The sequence below is a fragment of the Tachypleus tridentatus genome, chromosome 5 (genome assembly GCF_004210375.1).
Source record: "Tachypleus tridentatus isolate NWPU-2018 chromosome 5, ASM421037v1, whole genome shotgun sequence".
Taxonomy (NCBI): domain Eukaryota; kingdom Metazoa; phylum Arthropoda; class Merostomata; order Xiphosura; family Limulidae; genus Tachypleus; species Tachypleus tridentatus.
Window position 1 is genome coordinate 44394333 of NC_134829.1, and position 22234 is coordinate 44416566.

General features: G+C 34.9%; 2 protein-coding genes and 1 long non-coding RNA gene across 7 annotated transcripts in view; 2 read left to right on the plus strand and 1 right to left on the minus strand.

The window, feature by feature from the left end:
- Window positions 1-6036: 6036 nt before the first annotated feature.
- LOC143251048 (sulfotransferase 1C2-like) overlaps window positions 6037-22234 on the plus strand; it is a 38065-nt gene continuing 21867 nt past the window's right edge. For 2 of the 3 annotated variants that reach the window (XM_076502375.1, XM_076502376.1), the window contains exons 1-2: window positions 6037-6332; window positions 7824-7929. The gene's annotated coding sequence lies outside the window, so the exon portion shown is untranslated. The remainder of the gene's footprint in view (window positions 6333-7823; window positions 7930-22234) is intronic. The other variant, XM_076502378.1, reaches the window with a different exon arrangement.
- Window positions 8759-11906, minus strand: LOC143251052 (uncharacterized). Of its 3 annotated transcripts, none has more exons than XM_076502389.1 (3): window positions 11748-11906; window positions 10780-11047; window positions 8759-9044 (listed from the first exon to the last, which is right to left on the minus strand). In XM_076502389.1, exons 2-3 carry the CDS (start codon window positions 11043-11045, stop codon window positions 9041-9043), a joined length of 270 nt encoding a protein of 89 aa, XP_076358504.1. In that variant the 5' UTR covers window positions 11046-11047; window positions 11748-11906; the 3' UTR covers window positions 8759-9040. The 3 variants fall into 3 exon arrangements, with proteins under 3 accessions (XP_076358504.1, XP_076358503.1, XP_076358502.1); XM_076502388.1 differs by having other exon boundaries at window positions 11596-11839; XM_076502387.1 differs by having other exon boundaries at window positions 11620-11833.
- Window positions 13097-20565, plus strand: LOC143251055 (uncharacterized). The gene is made up of 2 exons (XR_013028473.1): window positions 13097-13243; window positions 16208-20565. It is a non-coding gene; the product is annotated as an uncharacterized LOC143251055 (long non-coding RNA).

The window sequence follows — 22234 nt, forward strand, 5'->3', positions numbered from 1 at the left end:
GTCAGAGGCCAGAGTCACTAGAGATGATGCACGAATCTTAATATTTGAAGAAAAAAGACCAGAGTAACTGACCTCATATCAGAATAAAATTACGATTGTAAGAAAAACAAAGATATGAAATATCCACGTTAGGGCTGCTTTAGATGTAGACAAATATCCTCGCTTCTAATATTTTATGTGAATTATGTGTGTGTGTGTGATTTCATTAAATGATGCAATGTTTAACGAGGAATCATCTACATTAATAGGTGAAATGTCCAACAGTAAATACTCTTTAGTGGCTCAACGGTGAGTCTTTAGGACTAGGACTCTAAAAATCGGGATTCAATACTTATGGTAGGCACAGCACATATAGCCCGTTGCATATATAGCTTTACGCTTAGCACGAGCAACTAACCAAATAGTAGTAAACAATCTGCATAAGTAATTAATAGTCCATTAATTATAATATATCTGTAATTAAAATTCCCATTAATAATAAAAAATGTAAGTTTTTTTTTCAATATAACCGTCTGTAGTAATTTGTACATTATGAAACACCGACTTCAAAACCTACTCATAAAATATCAGAGCTTACAAATTCAAGTAAAGTTATTAATGTTAAAAAACAAATTTAGTACATTATTAAATATGTACATTCTCAAAATTCAAATCTTTGACAACTTGTTTTTGTCGCTGACAAACTAGTGTTTCTTATGAAGCAGTTTTTTAATTTCAATAAAAAACACATTGGACTAATGAGCACATAAAGAAAGAAACAAGTGCCATATTATATGGTGTTGCTTTCATGTTTAGAGAATAAATATTACCTTGTTTTTCTAGTAACCCTAGTATAGTTAGTTTGGATACACAATCTATCCCTAACATAATTTAAATTGTACCACGTCATTGAATTACTAATTCAATAACGTATAGAAAATAATAAAAAGAAATTATTCATTTTTCAAACCTTAACCGCAATTCTGTGTCTATAGTCTACATTGTATGTGGTAGCAACCCTTCGAAAACCAATACATGAAAAAGGCACCCTTCAGAGACAAAATTTACACAACGTCTACTTAAACAATTTCAACCCAGAACCAACTCCAAGACAGTAATTTTTGCACTCTACTTTAAAACAAGCCAAAAATTTAAACGCATGAATAGGGTTAATGAATTTTCTTTGTAGTGAAATCATTTTGAGTTTGGTCGGTCTTCTCATTGATGAAATCGATATGCGCTTAGTGGGTCTTCTCAGTAGTGAAGTTGTTATGTGTTTGGTGGTTCTTTTCAGTAATGAAATCGTTACGTGTTTAGTGTGTATACTGAGTAGTAAGGTCATTATGAGTTTGGTGGGTTTTCTCAATAATGAAATCGTTATTGTTTAGTGCGTCTTCTCAGAAGTGAAGTCATTATTAGTTTGGTGGGTCTTCTCAATAGGGAGTCGTTATGAGTTTGGTAGGTCTTCTCAGTAATAAAATCGTTATTTGTTTAGTGGGTATTCTCAATAGTGAAGTCATTATGAGTTTGTTGGGTCTTCTCAGTAGTGAAGTCATTATGAGCTTGGTGGGTCTTCTCAGTAATGAAATCGTTATTGTTTAGTGGTTTTTTTCAGTAGGAAAGTATTTATGAGTTTGGTAGGTCTTCTCAGTACTGAAGTCGTTATGTGTTTCGTGTGTCCTTTTAGTAGTGAAGTCATTATGAGTTTGGTGGGTCTTCTCAGTAATGAAATCGTTATTGCATAGTGGGTTTCTTCAGTAGTAAAGTCTTTATGAATTCGGTATGTCTTCTCAGTAGTGAAGTCATTATGAGTGTGGTGGGTCTTCTCAATAATGAAATCGTTATTGTTTAGTGAACTTTTTCAGTAGTAAAGCGTTTATGAGTTTGGTAGGTATTTTCAGTAGTGAAGTCGTTATGAGCTTGGTGGGTCTTCTCAGGAGTGAAATCATTATGAGTTTAGTGGATCTTCTCAGTAGTGAAGTCGTTATGAGTTTGGTGGATCTTCTCAGTTGTTATAATCTTGGTGAACTTTCTCAGCAGTGAAATACTCAATATTAATTCACTATATTGTTTCTCAGTGGGTACTTGTGAAGTCAGTAAACTAATTAAACCTAATAAAACCAAAACACGTGTGTCTCAGTGAGGGCTCATTTCGTTCTGATTCAAAGAAACACGTTATTATTTCCATAATATTTATATATGAAGCTTCTATTTATATTTATCTAAGTTATATTTATCCAGTGTTATTTCAATAAATAAATTAGTAAAGCTTGTCCGGCAGACCCGTACAATAATTACAAAACGTGTTTAATAGCTGTTACTGAGCGTCTGCCTAAACTTCTGAGAAATGAGTAACATTCTTTAAGATAAAATCTTTTTTTGTTTGTTCTGTCATCACCAAAACTGCAAATCCTGTAAGATTATGTAATCCGGTACATAATTTAATTCAACACTTGTCATATTTAGACCGGTTTCGAGGAAAGCACCCCCCCCCCCAACTATGACCTTGGTTTATTGCTGTGAGTCAAGGATAAATCACACATCATTACAGAACATGAACACAAAGAGTCTAGTCTTCTTTGTCCACTTGTCTTTATTCAAGGTTACTGGTAAGGACTGGTGTTCATTGAAACACGTCTATAATCTCCGTCAGGTTCCACGTGTCCTTCTCCACAAAATTTACATTTTTTTGTTATGTTTTGTTTTTTTGTAATGTACGGCCAACCCAACTATTTGTTAGTAAAAGAGTAGCCCAAGAGTTGGCGGTGGGTGGTGGTAACTAGCTGCCTTCCTCTTGCCTTACACTGCTAAATTAGGGACGGCTAGCACAGATAGCCCTCGAGTAGCTTTGTGCGAAATTCTAAAACAAACAAACAAACAAAATCTAGTACAAGGTTATTTCATTATACGACGCATGTGGTGTCGTACCTGTGGTCGAAGGCAAACCTACTAAAAGAAACTAAAATCACTAAGTTTGTCTAGACCAGCATTTATAAAACGTGTCCAGCCAGGGACCGGTTTATTTTTGTAATTTTTTATGAGGCCCGATCTCCTCAAATACCTAATTAGGTAACCCGCTAAGACACAGTTATGTCTTAATATCAAGGTGGAAACAGTAGTTGTATCAATACATCATCAGTTATAAGTTATTAAGCTGTTTTATAAATCATACTTCATTGTTATTTAATCTTTACATTAACTCCATATTTATTAATGCTCTTTCAAGAAATAACTTACCTGATGAGAAGAATGATGTTGATTTTCATAACACAGCAGTTTCAAATCAGAAGAAAAAGAAGTCAGTTTCATCCTCAAATCTGGCTCGATATCTAATCTGTTCCTGTACTTGTTTGTTTTTCTTAAGAAAACCAATTTTGAAAAGCCTGATTCACATTTATAAGTCGTAACAAAGGGCATAAGTAATCTCACTGCTTTTTTCTGATAACTTTGGATGCTCAGCTCGACATCTCAGCCAAAAAATAAATTAAGAGACTTGACTAGAATGGTCATTCAGTACAGTGTCACAGGACACTTCGATAATAGAACCAATTTCTAATTCACAGAGTTGCAATCCTTCCTCATTTCCCGTGTCAACAGCTGAAAGGTTTCTGATCTAGATTTTCTGCTGTCAGTTGGAGGAAACTATTCCTTCAGGCATGATTTTTAGCCCCAAAAGATGATTGATGAGAAAATGTCATCTAGATTATAATCATCTTCATCTTCATCTTGTAATTCTGTTAAATTAGAGAAAGACTTGTTATTTCTCTTCTCAACTCGATGTACCCATAACTTAATATTTTTCATAGCTTCTTCTATCTTTTCCTGAAATTTAAAGATATTTGTGTTAGTGCCTTGTAAATTTAGATTTAACGCATTTAAGAAGACAAAAAATTCACATAAATAGACCACCTTAATTAACTTATGCAAATTATTAAACTTGTCATAAATTCAAATATTGCATCCTTTGTTGATGGGGGATGCTGCTCTAAAAACAAGATAACTTGTTCATTTCAAAGAGTCTTTTTAAAACACTTCCTTTGATAACCATCGAACTTGACAGTGTAATAGGAGATGCTCCTGTTCACTTCCTAATTCCTTGCAAAAAGTAGTAAAGATTCTGGAATGAAACGAACTGGTTTTTTATATAGTTTATTAATTGAACACGTTCTTGCACAGTTGAAAGTAAGGAAAGTTTCTTCACAGCTAACGTCTATCTGTGAATTATACAATGTACCCACTCACAATCTGGTGCCACTACTCGGATCCTTTGGAAAACTCCTGTTTGTGAACCTGCCATTATGCAAGCACTGACAGTATTCAACCAAACACATTATTTTTTCCATTCAATACCATTCTGAATTATAAACTTATTGATTAAATTAAAACTTTTATCAGCCTTTGTTCTTGTTGGAAGTGGTTTATAAAATAATAAATCTTCGTGAATTGTGTTCTCATAGTCACACATTACAAATAATATTAAACTGGCATTAACTTCTACATCTGTGTTTTTGGCCATTTGTAATGAAAAGGACTTACTAGTGAACTCGACGTGTAAGAATTTCTTTAATATTTTACCCCATATTTACAATTCTATCTTTACTGTATTATTAGATAGGAACAGGATATTCAACTGGTGCTTTAAAAAAAAATAAACACGAGATGTAATTATTTTTACTGCAGGAAATATTAACATTTAACCAATAGCACGTAGATAACCCGTCTCAGCTGTCAATTTTGAAATCTCATATGATACCATAACTAAGTCTTCATTGGGAAAATCTCGTGGGAGAAGTGTGTGAAATTATTTGTTTGGAAAAAAAACTTCGTATTTATGAAGAAATCTATTGGTTTACTCGAGTATTCTGGATGTCTGATATGCAAGTGGCGTTTCTGTTTTGATGGTTTCATGTTCTCATTAGATAATGAACAACAAAGAACACATAATCATAAGTCATTATGGCTGCCACCACCTGTAGAAAGATACTTCAACTGTTCATCACAATGTTAGCGAGTCCAATAGGTCTTTGGTTTCTTTTCTTTGTTACCAAGCTGCATATCACTTAGATGTTTATAATTAGGCCTAATATTATCACTAATATCAGTTTCACTAGAACTAGGCTGCATTTGCGCATCACTTGAGGTTTTCTTGTGTGATGCATGTTTCTTCAGCCATCTATCGATATTGAAGAGGGTTTTCTTAAAAATGAACAATTTAAAATTTTTTTTAGTTAGTACAAACTAAGTCACAAGCAATTCTCTATTCCCAGATCAAACTTATCTGTTTGTCTGCTGCCACCTGGCGCTACCAGACGTAAGACTCAGGTCTCACGTGCCTGTAAATTTCCATTAACAGAGTAAGCAAATTTAATACATTCGGAATAAAATTCCTAAAACTTCGGTGTCGAAGAACCAGTTAAGTTGAATGAACAAATGTTTTGTTTTGTTTATGTGAGACAAATTCCCTTCTTGGATTTTACCTGTAAACTGGAAAAGACCTGCTAGGACTCAGCACTAGACGTGTCTAGTTCACATGAGTTTAAATTTACGGCATTTCATAAGAATCTCAAGGCACTAAGTGAGAACACTTTAATTCCTGAGGGACTGAAGGTATAAAGGCAACCGTCAACTTGTGAGTTTTATAGTTTTGTAACCCTAAGTACAACCTTCCACTTTTCCTTCTCCTTGTATTAGCTCAGTTGAAATACCAAGAAATCCAAGCTAGATTAAGTGAAAATTTAACTTATAATGTATTATAAAATATTAATTTTATTAGAATATATTCATATTAACTGGTTTGATTTTTTTTTCTTTAATATACCACAAGACTTTGGAGAAAATTTGAAAATGGTGATTTGTAGTGAAAGGGTTAATTTAATTTTTTTTCTTCTGTAGACCGATATTTTTTTCTTTTACAGACTGGTACCGGTTCGCGGACCATACTTTGAGAAATTCTGGTCTAGACTGTTCCATTTTGCAATACTGGTATAAACCAGTGGAACACGAGAATAATTTATTTTAGGTAATTGTTTCAGTGCAGATTCACGTGGTATATTGTTAGCTTTGTCAAGGTGTTGGGTGATAGTGTTTTGTTTATACTCTTTCAGTCACAGTCAGTTATTATAGTTAATGTGACGTCATAATTGTCATTGTCAGAACATACCTTCTTTAATCAGAGTTCTTGATTAAATGTGATATGGTGTTTAGTGTGTGGAAGGTAACAGCTTTCATTATGCAAACGCCCCAACATAAATTACATTAAATCAAGGGCTTTTGTCAACACAGAATGCGAAAAACTTCCTTCGTCCAAGGTCTACAAGTATTTATACCATGATAGAGACTTAAATATATATCAGGTATGTTTGAATTTCCTCATCTTTTATTCTAACTTTTCTTAAATTATTTTTCCATTTTAAGAACTAGTCATCTTTGGTGTGTCTCATTTATAAGTCATTTATATACGAATGAGACGAAAACTAAACTTCACGAAGTCTGAACCACGTCGCCTCAGATTTATGAGAACTTTTACATTTTTAAATGTGGGCGCTATAAACCCACCAGAGAGAAAGAAATGTTTGACCAAAGAGTATATATTTTTTTTTAGCAAACTCACCCTCAAAGTTGTGATGATTTGATGTTGTGCGAAGTTAACAAGATATGTCAGTTGTTGTGCTGTTATTATGTGGGCATGTATACTTTTCTGTAATTAATTGTGTTGAACAATATCAAGTTAAATAATTACATATGTAGTTTCTTATTTATAATTAGCTATATGTGTATCTAACATTCATTCACTTAAAGAGTAATAGCTATATCGGCCAAATGTGAGAGACATGGCACGTGGAGCTTTATACACGACAATTTTGCTTCGATGTTTAGTAATTCGCTAATTAGGCCTAACCTTGTCTGGTGTTCTTGGGTTAAAGGCCGAAAACACCAGCAACGGGAAAAGGTACTCAACTGATGACACAAAGCAAAGTTTTCATAGAAGCTTTTTGTAGTTTCTCTGTTGTTCATAATTAAAACTAAATATTATTAACAATAATTATTATTGCAAGAAGGATTTATTCTAGTTTACTTGCTATTGATAAGAAAGACTATTTATTAGTAATTGTAATGATTATTTTAGAAAGAAGTTTCTGGATTGCTAGTTATCTATAATTAGGACTACTGATCATATAACTGTATTAGTTTTCAAAATACACTCAAAACTCGAGCGCTTTCGAATAATCCACTATGTGTTATGTTCACTAAGGAGTTATGTTCAACGATTATAAATATATAGAAACGGATATCGGCGTCAGGTAAAGTGGATGTTCAGTATTATAAGTCAGCTTTGAGAACTTGCCAATCATAACCTAGAGTTGTTGGTATCAGGTTTAGTTTGTGCCAAAGAGGTGTGTACTGCATATAAGATATTTGAATGTAATAATTGTTCTAAGAAACGTTAATCAGTTCTTATAAAAACAAAATAACGACAAAAGGTGATGGAAAATAAGTGAAATAATATCGTGACGAAATATTCAGGAAATATTATTGTAGGAAGACTATTTGTGTTTGCTTCTTACTAATAATAATGTCTATTTACTATTATTGTAGAAACGTAGCAGGTCTTATGGTATAAACAAGTAAATATTTCTTTCAATTATATTCTATCCAATCTTAAGCATCATTTCGATTATTATTTTTCTCCCCCTCCAACTTTAATAGAAGGATCCTCTAAGCGTTTTCCAATTCTGTATAGAAAGTTTTGGAACATTATGAAGTATTTGTAAAAACTTAACAAGATGAAAGTTTAGATTAACTTCATCATGTATTACATTAATGTATGTTTTCTTGTCTTGTAGGAGATAACTTGAGTCAGCTCTCGTTTGCAAGTTATTTTATTCAAAATTTGAAGAAAAAAAACAACAAGGAAAATGATTTCGAAATGTAGACCGTCCTAATTAAGGGGTGAGTTGAGAAAAGTAATAAATCTGTTTGTTTGTTATTTGAATTTCGCACAAAGCTACTCGAGGGCTATCTGTGTTAGCCGTCTGAAGTCAGAACTTCAAAATCTGAGGTAGTTAAAATGTTAAAGTTAGTTTAATATTAAAATTTGTTGAAATAATGAACACTTGATTCATTCCATAAACACATGTATAGAGATTTATGCAGTTTTATAAATACATTAATTGTTGTTAGCATTCATACATTTTGAAGGTGGTTTTAAACGAAAGATCCTTTAGGCCGCCATTTTGTTTCATCACAATCTGTACTACTGTACGTAATTATAAGAAATGGTTCAGAATCACTTTAGTCTCTTTGTTTGTTGTAAATCAAAGACACACTGGACTAACTGCTATGCCCACTGCGGGGAATTGCACCAAGAATTTTAGGGTTGTAAGTCGGTAAACTTATCACTGTCCCACTGACAACTAATTTTAATCTGTTGATAATTATTGTTCCACAGTGGTACAGCGGTACATCTGCACACTTACAACGTTAGAAACCTGGTTTTAATACCTGTGGTGGACATAGCACAGATAGCTCTTTGTGCAGCCTTGTGCTTAACTTTAAACAAACAAAGAGATAATTAAAATCACGATTATCTCCCCCCAAAGGAAATAACAGTAATTCTAAATAAGAAGTAATGCGACTCTTTAGGACGCTTGATGTCTTTTTGTAACAACGATACACATTTCATGATGATGATCTTCATTTCTGATACTTACTGAAAAATTAACATAAATACGTACGGATTTTACGCGCATTAAATTAGAAACACGCCAGAGCCTTGTAATAGTTAGAAAACCTCTTTATTAAGAACTATATAAACATGCCTAAGATACATACATTGTTACAACAACTGAAGAAGTAAAATAACAATAAAGATATAAAAAATCAAATATAACATTGAATAGTTGAGAATAAAAGGCTTATTTGAGAAACTGGTACAACACAGAGAGTTACCACATGTAATTATAACGTGTATTTTTTATATTTTTTGCAGATGTATTTAAGGATATTTTCAAATCTTCGTCCTTGTTTCTGTCCTGAATTTTCTCTCACATCAACCGTAACGCTACCTGTACAAAAAAAAATGCCTGTTACATCATATTTATTTTGAATTTGAAACGTAAACTAACTTCACGGCCTAGCATGGCCAAGTGGTTCCCAAGCACTCGACTCGCAATCCTAGGGTCGCGGGTTCGAATCTCCTTCACACCAAACATGCTCGCCCTTTTAGACGTGGGAGCGTTATAATGTGACGGTCAATTCCATTATTCGTTGGTAAAAAAGTAGCCCAAGAGTTGGCGGTGGGTAGTGATGACTAGCTGCCTTCCTTCTAGTCTTACACTGCTAAATTAGGGACGCTAGCGCAGATAGCCCTCGTGTAGCTTTGCGCGAAATTCAAAACAAACCAAATAACAATAATTTCATATTTGCTCCCTCCTATGTATTTTTTCTTTTTGGAAGAATAACCTTCAAAAGAAATTACCTTCAGAGCCAAGAGGTATCGCTCACACAAGCAACTTGTAGCAAAAGCCGTCCCAGAAACTGAATTTACAAGTAACTATTCGGTGTTTTGCGAAACAATAAACTAAAATACATTCTTTGCAACGTATTGTGAGTGAAGATCGTTGTTCATACATGTTCGTAAGTAGGTTTTCAAATCTGCATTTCTCAAACGCTTGTTTACTTAAGGACTCTCGCGCAGAGCTATTCAAATGCTAATTTGCGAACCGGAGGACTAGAGGGAAGGCAGCAAGTAAAGAGCACCCATCAGCGACTCCATACGGGGATCTAACTGTCACTTTAATGGAACACCAAGACTCCAGCGCGTGGAGGGAGGGATTTTTGGCGGCAAAGCACGAACTGTTGCATTCACAGCTCAATGATACCCGGGCCATCACGAACCAAAACTAGTTTTAGAGACAACTAAATAAAATGTAACACAGTTACCGGATATTTTGCATAAAAATAAACAAACCAAAGGATGATATCTGGTATATATGTTACCACCTCCCTTGCCAGTGGCTCAGCGACAGCATTGAGGGATAATTATTTTGGTTTTGATTTTTTTTTATTTCGCGCAAAGATACTCTAAGAAAATCCGCGATAGTCGTCCCAAATTTAAGAGTGAAAAACTGGATAGAAGGCAGCTAATTCTTACCGCCAACTGTTGAGCTACTCTTTTACTAACGAATGGTGGGATTGACCGTCACATTATAACGCCCCCACGGCTGAAAGGGGCGAACATGTTTGGCGTGATGGCGATTCAAACCCACGATCCTCAAATTATAAGTCGAGCGCCCTTACCACCTGACCATGCCGGACCCTTGGGGAATAAGACACTGAAAAGAATTAAGAATTACTGATTGGATGTGAGGACAAGGCAGAGAACTTGAGTACAGTTTTACGATTAGATGTAAAATAATATCACAAGAAGTAAAAATGGAAATTAAATTATGAAATTATTGAAAAAATATCACTGATGTTACAGTTATTACACTAATTGTTGTTAGTTAATCAACTCCTGTTGATTGGGTCAGTCCTTGAAACTGAGTTTTTAACAGCATAAACAAAGGAAGATTCAATGTAATATATGGCTTCAAACAAAGCACAGCGCTACTCATTAACGAGTCTGGAGACTTATAACACTAAAAGGGTTGCAATGTTCACTGTGAGCAGAGCACAAATGGCCCATTGTGTAACTTTGTGTTCAGTAACAAATATAAAATATGGTGAGTAGTCTGATGATTAAAATTCAATAGAATTGAAAATTATGGTGACGTAGCTTTTATGTTCGTAACATCTTACTTTCCATATCCGTAGCGCCCTCTTCCATATCCGTAGCCCCCTCTTCCATATCCGTAGCCCCCTCTTCCATACCCGTAGCGCCCTCTTCCATATCCGTAGCGCCCTCTTCCATATCCGTAGCCCCCTCTTCCATATCCGTAGCCCCCTCTTCCATACCCGTAGCCCCCTCTTCCATACCCGTAGCGTGGATATCCTTCAGATTCTGGCACAACCAATGATCCAATCAGGACACAAATTAGCAAGACGGTGAAAATGATTTTCTTCATGGCTATAAGAGAGAAAAAGATTTAACAAAAAAACAACAACAAACTGTAAATCAGCGATCTCTTTTAATGCATTTTGTTCTGTGATTTGTTAACAAAAAATACTGTTCTGGGAAAAAATGTCAAAATTACAGAAATATTAGAATTACAGTTTCACAGTGAAATAAGTAAAACACAACAAAACAAATAACTAATTTTCTTCACATAAATGATTTAAAGAAGCCAGGATCTCAGAAATATAAATTTTGTTTTCTAATCTCTCAAAATTGTTTTTCCGTTTTCATTGGAACTGGTTCAATCGATAGAGCACATAGATTTTATATAACATTTCTTAAACCAGAATTAATTTAAGCCCTTGATTCTTGTGGATCGATGCGAAACTACCGCAATTACGCAATCAACTTAAAATTACCGAGGATTTAACGGATCGAAAATCATTGCATTTTAAATAAAAAAGAGAAAAAAACATACTCTAATCGGAAAGAAAAGTATTTTTCAAAAATATATTAAAAGAATCCATAACTAAATTTCGTAGGACCTAAACATTTGATACTTAAACTAAACGATTTACTGTTACCGTAGTGTCAGTTTAGTCGGTAGAGGTCTCTTGAAGAATGTAACTCTTTTCTGCAGCGACAATCTTGTAGATTGAACACCTATAAGGTGGCTTATCCTATATATCCTCCAAGCAGGTCACAGACGTACCTCTCTTGTCCTTGAGATGCCTCAACCAGTGATACTCTTGAAAGAACTGCTTTTCTACTGTCTACAGCTTGTGATAATTATGCGGTTTCATTCAGGTGTTTATATATGATGCAGAAGAGAGAGCAACAGAGCAACAAAACGGGAGTGCGCATATAGGTCACACACAAAGGTCAAATATTTATCCCCCCAGGGAAAAGTTGGGTTTTACCCAATTCCAGATTAGTGTGTTTTTCTTCTTTGTTTGTTTTTTACGCAGTCTGTTCATGACACACTGAGGTTCTGATATCCTAACTCGTCGGCTGTTTCTGTGAGTTTTCCACGTGAAAACCTATTGAAACAACAAAACTTTGTTTCGTGGTGTAAGATTCTGACATCCGGATGTCACACTATTAACTATCTTATACTTTCAAATTCTATATATGTAACGTGTTTGAGTGTTTGTACGTGAATGTTTCGTTAAAACTAGAAGTAGTTAAGCCTAGCCTCCCTTCGCTAGTACAGCGGTAAGTCTATGGATTTACAAGGCTAAAATTAGGGGTTCGAATCCCCTCTGTGGGCTCAGCAGATAGCCCGATGTGGCTTTGCTATAAGAAAACACAAACAAACACAATTTAAGCCTAATGATGGGATATTTTTATTTTATTTTTCGGGTCAAGAAATTAATGAGATCCGAAAAAAGGTTTCACTTACAGAAGAATCGGTTTCTTTGTAATGTTTAAGATAATATTCACTTATCAAATAGATATATATTTTAGTTTGTTTCAAATTTTCTAGCACATTGCTTCACAAAGTACTTTCTGCCTATTCTATATCTAAGCCCAATTTTGAAACGACAGAATAAACGGAAGACAGGTAGCAACTGGCACCCACCGCCAACTCTTGGACTACTGTTGCCTGAACGAGTAGTAGGACTTTAGTATCACTCTTAGAGCGCACTCACGACCCTAAACGTTGAACACGTTTTGGCAGCAGTGGATTAGGAACCAGGATTCTCGATTTCACAGTCTCATCACGCTGCCTAATAAATAGTATAATATATTCCGTAAACAAAGCAGCAGAAACCTTGAGACCTGTTTACTTGGCATTCTTGCAAAATTTCACAACTTATGTTTCCAGTTACATGAATTATTTTTCTTATCAGTAGGAATGTTACGTGTCTTGTTTACATTTAACTTATTTCTAGGTGTTATGAACTTTTTAATGTGTCAGGTACGTAAGTAGCGATCCTCAATGTCTATGTTTCTTATATCTAAATATAATGCTGACCTTAATGAATCACATAGGTAAGAAGTGATCCTCAATGTTTATTGTTTATATTTTTGATATCTAAATGTGATGGTGACTTTAATGTGTCAGGTAGGTAACAAGTGATCCTCAATGTCTATGTTTCTTATATCTAAATATGATGCTGACTTTAATGTGTCAGGCCGTTAAGAAGTGATCCTCAATGTTTATATTTTTGATATCTTAATATGATGCTGACTTTAATGTGTCAGGTAAGTAAAGTACAAGAAACTAGTACAATGTTTTCGACTATGCTGTCGAAATCTGTACAGTATTTATTCAGGAGACGTCTAGTTCTTGTTCATTTTTATTTAAATTTAGCTCAAAGGTACACGAGAGCTATCTGTTCTAGCCGTCCCTCATTTAGTAGTGTAAGACAAGAGGAAAAACAGCTAGTTATCGTTACCCACCACAAACACTTGGGCTACTCTTTTACTAACAAATAGCGGAATTGACAGTCACATTATAACGCTCCCACGGCTGAAAGGAGCGAGTATGTTTGGTGCGACGGGGATTCGAACCCACGACCCTCAGATCACTAGTCGAGTGTCCGTAATTACCTGATCATGCTGGCCCACATTTTGTTGGTGTTTTTTTTTTTTAACGTGGCAGGAATGTAGTTTTAAAGAAAACTATAGACTGAGAAGATACCCAGTTATAATTTCCTCGATTTTTATGGTATCGTTGGATCAGTGGAAGGCGTTCTTTACATGTTGCTAACCTAGCTTTCGTACGAAAATAAAGAGTGGTTATTTTGCAGTCTTAACTTTGATTGGCTAGGGTAAGAGGAAAAATCGTTTCTTTACTCTCTCACTTTGTGTATTTGAATATAAGCGTCATAGAATTCATCTGTCGTGGGAAACACTCTCATCTTACCTTCTTTCATTAAACTTTTTAAAGCCAAGATCATCTATTGCTGTTTTTATGTATTTTTATAAATTTAACTGGTGCTAAAACGTCAGCCAATCAAACTATTTTATTTTTGACTTTGTTCGATTGTACAATTTTTTTCTTCTTTGTTTTGACCACTGAGCTTTTTAAACTATATATTTAACAATCACTGTCTTTAAACTTCGATCTAAACCGCATAAAAATCAGATTTTTACCTTGGGAAACAGTCTAGATAAAAGAGAGACTGATGTATGACAGAATACATTCAATCATCAAATAACATAGTCACAAAGTTAGGGGATTTTCATAAAAAATTTACTGGAGATGGGGTGTAGATTTACTTTATTACATCTCAAGTTCCGGGTAACGTTTAAACATTTTATATAGTGTAAATATAACCGTATCTAAGATTGTCGTTACTCGTAAAACATATACTTTATTATATATTGCCTTTCCTTCCCACTACTATATAGCAGTACGTCAGTATACCTAACGTTCAAACTCGGGTTTCGATAACTGCGGTGAGAAGAGCATTGTCAGCCCAATGTGAATCTTTTGGTTTTACAACAATCAGTGAAATAGTTTGGCATCAATATATATTTTATGGTCCTGTTTGTTGGTTAAAGATGGAATTAACTTACTAAAACCGACGAATCAGAATAGTGAACGTTATGTATATGATTGGGACAAGCCTACCAAGTACATTTAGTAAGGGTAGGATTAATCTACCGGTCACAGGATGGCAGGTGTTATGTTTAAAGTAACATTAATCTACCAGCCACAGGATGAGAGGTGTTATGTTAAAAGTAACGTTAATCTACCAGTCACAGGATGGCACGTGTTATGTTTAAAGTAACGTCAATCTACCAATCACAGGATGGCAGGTGTTATGTCATCGTGTTGGTGAATGATTTGCTATACTTTGGAAACCATTGTGATGATAATTTAGACAGAAATATCACTGTAAACATTAAAATGAATAGCACCATAATTAGCAGCGAGTACTGTTGAGTTATTAACTTTTCTCTATTTGGGGCGGTTATCCACAGATATCCCCAGTAACGAAACGTTTATTTTTGGAAGCCGAAAAGTATTAATTCCCTGTTATTAAAACTTTCTGTTGAGATTTAAGTAAAGATGGCTAACTCGTCCCGTTATGTAGATTTGTGGTACAAATCCCATCCTAAGACAACTTAGAAGTTTTTTTGCATATATCGCAAATTTTTTGTTGTTGTTTATTTTCGTTTTTATGCGAACCATGCAAGAACTAGACGAGCTACTTTTACCAACCAGCAAGTCAGTTCGCTTTCGGTTGTTTGTTGTCAAACTGCACAATGAGCTAGCTGTCTGTGCTGTGTTCATCACGCGTGTTGAAACCTGTTTTGTTGGGTTTTTTTTTCTTTGTAGCATTATGAGCCTTTACACTTACAGCTTCGTCACAGGGAACGCATCTTTGATGATCACATTATTTACAAGTACAATCTAATCACGGCACGTTTAATTGTGGTCTAAATTAGGCTTAGCTGGTTGATACAAAGTAGCAAAACAATGATAACACAACCTGGTGAAGAAAAAAAAAAAGACATGGGTGAAACTACAGATTATTTTAAAGTAAAAAAAAATAATTTACCTTTAGAAAGTTTACACCAAAAACTGATCATTGTTATTTGAGATATCTATTTCCAAAATTCTCTAAAAAACGGGTAATAAAACAAGCTGTGACAAAAGCGTAGGTATTTGAAATACGGGGTTCCAGATGTTTGAAAATCACTGCAATTATACGCGTGCATGTTTGCTATAAACGTGATTTTAATACGTTCTGATTTATATGTTGTTATTTTTTCATAGATGTGTTATTTCTTCACATGTTTTTGATATCCGATATTAATTTTAATACCTTTAAATCTTTTGGTTGAAAGTCGTGTTACTTTAAAGAAATGCCTGATAATATACTGTAGTGTTATTCCAACACCTAAAAGGTCATTATGTTTTGGTTTTGTTTTAATGTTTGGTTTCATTTTGCAATAATCCCTACAGTGTCCCGTAACTTATTATCATAACACATAGACTACTAGTGTGTTATTTACCTAAACAACAGCGCGAAAAAATTTATTAGTCGTTTTTGTGAATCACATGTTGGGAATTTCCGAATGTTAATAACCGAGTAAACATATCAACTCGTCTTTAGTAAACATATCAACTCGTCTTTAGTAAACATATCAACTCGTCTCTATGTAAGTAACATCTTTTTCCTTTTAGACACAGGTTTCTTTTTTTAATCATAGGAAATTCCACGAGTTCAAGGCTACCGACAGAAAACATATAATTACCCATTCCCTGATACTGATTTCATACTGATGTCGGTGAGGAAAATCAATCAAAGATTTTTCAGATCAAAGCATAAAGTTCCACGTGAGGGTCAAACTCTCCTTGAATGATGAAACAAGTACTTATTACCAGACAGGAATTTTCAAGGTAGACTAATAAATTATCCTACGAATGACTCATCTATATTTGAATGTGAGATAAACCTTTTCAAGAAGCAAAACAGAAACAGAGAAACAATCTAAACATGTTATTGCCATATGTTACAAAACATGATGTGTGTTTTTTTTAAAGCAACGATTTCAATTAACCTGAGAAACGTTTTCAGCTGTAACAGAGTTATGAATGGATTTTCGGTAATCCAGAAATTGGGTTTTAGGTATAATATAGTCAGAAAAACGGTTTTATTTATAGTAATTTCAGGAGTGCGGCTTTAGTTATCATTCATTCACAAAATGATGTCATCGTTTGTTACTTATTATGTATCTAAACCTCAATAAAATCAACGTATTGTAGGTATTACAGCTTGAGAAATAAGCTGCTAGTTATCTCATCTAGAAGGTATAGATTAGGGACATTTGTGTTCTAACTATATAAAACAAGAAAATATTTTGCAGTTATTAAAAAGAACAAACTATCAAAACGCTTAAAATTAGAATGAGTTTTTGTTACTGAGTAAAAGTTCGAATCTCAGTGTAACAAAGATTCGACTTTTTAGTCAAAAATAAAATTATTGCTTTAGCATATTTTGAATAAGGCAGTATTTGGTCACTATAAAGATATGACTGATGTTATTTTTTACCTGGTTCGAAAATTCATTGACAGTTCAATAGCTCTATGAAAATCAATGTGTATAAATACCCCGACTTAATTTTCGACTCCAGGTGGTTTTAATAAGTGAAAGTGTCCCTTTAGTACATTCTCTTTGTATCATTAAAGCAGCCGCGGGTTCGAATCCCCCCACATGAAACATGCTAGCCCTTTCAGCCGTGGGAGTGTTATAATTCTGCGGGTAATCCCACTATTCGTTGGTAAAAGAGTAGCCCAAAAGTCGACGGTGGGTGGTGATAAATAGCTGCCTTTTCTCTGCTCTTTCACTCTTGAATAATGACGGCTAGCGCAGATAGCTCTTGTTTAAATTGCGTGAAATAAAAAAAACAAACACTACAACAAACAATCATTAAACCAGTGTCGCCGCTGAGTAGTGAATTATGTATACTATAAAGAGTCATTGCAATGTTAATATTTTGGATTTTTTATAGGGTGTTTTTCTGTGAAAGTAGTGCCAAAGTAATGATATGTATTTATATAAAAGTAAGTTCTAAAGTTGCGGTAAAGTGTGAATTCTTTGCCAATGAGAGTGCGTAATATATTAATCAACTGAACTGAGCAATTTACATAAGCGTACGTTTTATGTTCGCGTATTTATATGAAAGAATTAAACATCTAATTAAACTATAATAGGCCCGGCATGGCCAAGCGTGTTAAGGAGTGCGACTCGTAATCCAAGGGTCGCGGGTGCGCATCCCCATCGCGCCAAACATGTTCGCTCTTTCAGCCGTGGGGGCGTTATAATGTGACGGTTAATCCCACTATTCGTTGGTAAAAAAAAAATAGCCCAAAAGTTGGCGGTGGGTGGTGATGACTAGCTGTCTTCCCTCTTGTTTTACACTGCTAAAGTAGGGACGGCCAGCGCAGGTAGCCCTCGAGTAGCTTTGCGCGAAATTCAAAACAAAACGAACCAATAGCAGTGCAAGATAGTGAAATTGATTATCCTGGTGGAATTTAATTTTATTGTATCATTTTAAATCACGTGTTAAAGTGGGAAAAGTGTATGTCACGTGACTCTTTTTTATATTTAAAAACAGGCATAAAGATAATTTCTTGTCACGTGACAAAGATGGACTACCCACAATCAGACCAACTATACACTTATAGAGACAAAGATGAGGTAGTGCATAACCAGATCGACTGTGTACTTGTAGATTAAATATGGATCATTCTACAATCGGACTTACTTTATACCTGTATATCAAAGATTAGTTACTGCACAACCAGACCTACTGTAAACCTGTAGATACGTGTACAGAATTCAGAACTCGATATATTTGTCTGACCTTAACTTTTCTGCTTGTTTACTGCTTAATATTTATGTCGTTTTTGAATAGTAATATTTTATATTTGAAATGATTCGCGTCTGTATAAAGGTGTACCTGAACTACCTTGAGCAAACAATCGTTATTTGTGATTCAACAGCGAATCTCTAATGTTAATTCTAAAAAATTCATTTTCTAAGCTATTAGGGTAATAAAATACCAAACAATAGCTTTTATTTCTACGTCCCTTTTAAAAAATGACGCTTGGCTGGAGATTAAACGTTGAAAAAATACACCTGAGACCGTTCGAGTTTTTTCTTATTTAGAAAATTACCCCTCCTCAGTGGCTCAGCAATATGTCTGCGGACCTACAACTCTAAAAACCGGGTTTTGATACCCGTTGTGGGCAGAGCACAGATAGCCCATTCTGTAGCTTTGTATATAATTCAAAAAACAACAAACAAGACAGATTTGGGTCAAAATATATGTAAGCTTTCATCCAAATCCATTCAGCCATTTTCGAGAAAGGTTGCTCTCTCTCTAACACACAGTGGGAAAAACAATTTTTGCCCACCTTTGGTAACATAATTTAAAAAAATACGTAATGTTAATTAAAAAATAATCACCTAAATAATTATGAAACATAAAACTTGAGAATCTCATATTAATTCAAATATTCCTAATCCATAGCGCAAAGTAAGAACATAAACATTGTTTGTTTGTTTTGGAATTTCGCACAAAGTTACTCGGGGCTATCTGCGCTAGCCGTCCCTAATTTAGCAGTATAAGACCAGAGGGAAAGTAACTACCACTCGTCTCCACCCACCATCAACTCTTGGGCTACTCTTTTACTAACGAACAGTGGGATTAATCGTGACCTTATAATGCCCCTACAGGTAAAAGGGCGATAATGTTTGGTGTGACGCCGATTCGAATCCGCGAACCTCAGATTACGAGTCGAGTGCCCTAACCACCTGACCATGCCAGATCCCGTAGTTTGAGATGACGTATTATTTAAGTAACACGTTATTGTAATTGTTTGTATTTTTATTGAATGTAACGTAAATATATTCGAAGGCTAATTAATTGATTGACTGTTTTGGAATTGAACACAAAGAACTCAAGGGTTACTAATAAAGATGAAGACGATTGACAAAACCAGATATTTTTACTTACAGAAGGTTCGAACATTTCGGAAAACATTTATTCCACCTTCAGTGAAATCTTTAGGCCTAAAATTACTTTAAAGTTCCACACTTAAATCTCAGCTTTTTCTTAAGCATAGTTATAATTGTCTTATTTAACGTGTGATTCATTTTACAGTCGTAACGTATTCTACAGCCTGTTTTTTCTTACGTTTACCACTTAACGTGATTTATGATACAACAGCATTAGTTAATAAGTATTATTATAATATATATTCAGATTTTGCTGGAGATTGAATATCCGAAACGTCTGAACCTACTGTGGACAAGAATGTTTTGTGTTTTGCCAACCGCCTTTACCACTATTATTACTTTGTTTTCTCCATTATGAATCCATTACTTTAAGACTAACTACGTCAGCCATCCTTAGATTATAAATGATAGACTAGAGGAAAAGCAGCTAATCAGTACTAGCCACCTCCAACTCTTGCACTACTGTAATAGATTAGTGGGATTGAACAACATTATAACGTCCCTATGGCTGAAAGCGAGAGAATGTTCGGTTGTTGAATTTATTTTGTAAACCACTGGTTACGAGTTAAGCCTTGTTACTATAACAATATTATTTTTTTTTAAAAACATGTCAAGAATAATATCATGGGGATACTTTTATGACGTAATAAGTATACTGTTTGTTTGTAGTTAAGCACAAAGCTACACAATGAGCTCTCTGTCCTCTTCCCACCTATAAGAATATTATATTATATATTTTTCCGAAAACAAAATCAACAAATAAACGAGTAACAAGTAATGAATTACGTTTTTCAATAATGTGCTAAAAATCTCTAAGACAGACCAGAACAAGACTTACGGCTATTGTTTCTTGGGGTGTTGTTTATATTTGTAACAAAACTGCGGCCTTTAGAGTAGTAGGAAATTCAGATGGAATATTGAAAATATTCTTCCTGGAGAAACTAATGCAAATTATTTCTCATTTAAGTCAATAATTACGAATGTATATGTTCACAGAAATTATAATATTTCAATTATGAAAAGTATCGATTTATCACTCTACATTGTTATCACGCTACATTGTCACTTTAAAGGTGGCGGTCTACAAGGTGCATTTTTTTCCAATTCATGTTGTTGAACTTGCTGTTCTGTATGATTTATAGATATACGAGGGCTGTTCAAAAAATACGCGGACTGACGTCATAAAACAAAATGTACTTTATTTAGAAGTTACAGGTCTGAAAACCCTTCAAAGTACTCTCCTCCCCAACGCACACACTTATCCCAACGGTGTTTTCACTTGTTGAAACAGTCCTGATACGCTTCTTTTGTAATGTCCTCCAGCTCCTTCGTCGCAGTTGCCTTAATCTCGGGAATCATCTCAAATCTTCTTCCCCTCAAGGGTCTTTTGAGTTTGAGGAACAAGAAAAAATCGCAAGAAGCAAGTTCAGGTGAGTAGGGGGGCGGGGAAGAACAGTGATCGAGTGTTTGGCCAAAAACTCACGAGTTCTGAGGCACAAATTTCGCAGCAACGCGGTGCATCTTCAATTTGTCGGTCAAATTCTCGTAACAAGATCCAACTGATATCCCACACTCTTCAGCAAGATCCCTGACAGTCAGACGTCGATTTTTCCGCACCAGGGTGTTGATTTTGTCGACGTGTGGGTCGTCAGTTGACGTGGAAGAACGTCCAGGACGCTCATTATCTTCAATGGACTGTCGACCATCCTTAAAACGTTCATGTTACTTGAAACATGCCGTACGCTTCATAGCAACATCACCGTAAGCCGTGTTAAGCATAGCAAGAGTTTCAGTCACAGATTTTCCAAGTTTAACACAAAATTTCACAGCAAATCGTTGCTTCTTCAAGTCATTCATTCTGAAATCCGCCAAACGAAAAAATCGCACTTCACTTATAACCGCGTAGCTAATACACAAATGCAGATATCTGCAATCGGAAATGGCGTCGTAATCAGCTGATCTGTGCAAACCTAGCGACACCAAGCGGATTCCCCTGGAACCAACTGGAGCCGCGCAATTCAAACAGTCCGCGTATTTTTGAACAGACCTCGTACATGTTAAATACCTTGCAAAACTATTGTAATGTCATTCAAAATTGGAATAAGTTGGTTGTAATGCCCATAGAAACACCTTGTGGTTCGTTGCTGTACTTTTCTTATGACAGTTCCCATTATTTAACAGCTTCTTTTGGAAAGCCCAGTCAATTTAGCGATAACAAAAGCATTTTATTTTTTTGACCACGAAGCTACACAACTAAAAGGACTAAAGTTAGGCCTAGTTTCAGGAATTATACTAAATGTTCATTGCCTCACTTTGGGGTTGCTGTACTTGTCGTCAAAACAGAAATCGAAAATTTACAAAAGAAAAGTAAATTTTTTAGAAGCAGACAAACTGGCTAACATATTTGTTTGTTCAATAACTGATCGCCACTTTACTACACTCTAATCTAAATGGCATTTTATATCTTCCAGATCTTCTCCTAAACTTTTAATAAAGTACAAACACAACACAATACAAACTCTAGATTAAAAAGAAAAAAAGCCTATAACACAATTTTCAAAGCCCTTGTTTGTAATGGACAGTTTCAAATGGATTGCATCTGCCTTCTCTCTCGTTCGGTCCGGCATGGCCAGATAGTTAAGGCACTCGACTCCTAATCCGAGGATCGGAAGTTCGAATCCCTCTCACACCAAATATGCTTGCCCTTTTAGCC

Bases quoted from the DNA above. Each gene is read 5' to 3' on its own strand.
- LOC143251052 (XM_076502389.1), bottom strand. From the start codon at position 11,045: ATGAAGAAAATCATTTTCACCGTCTTGCTAATTTGTGTCCTGATTGGA.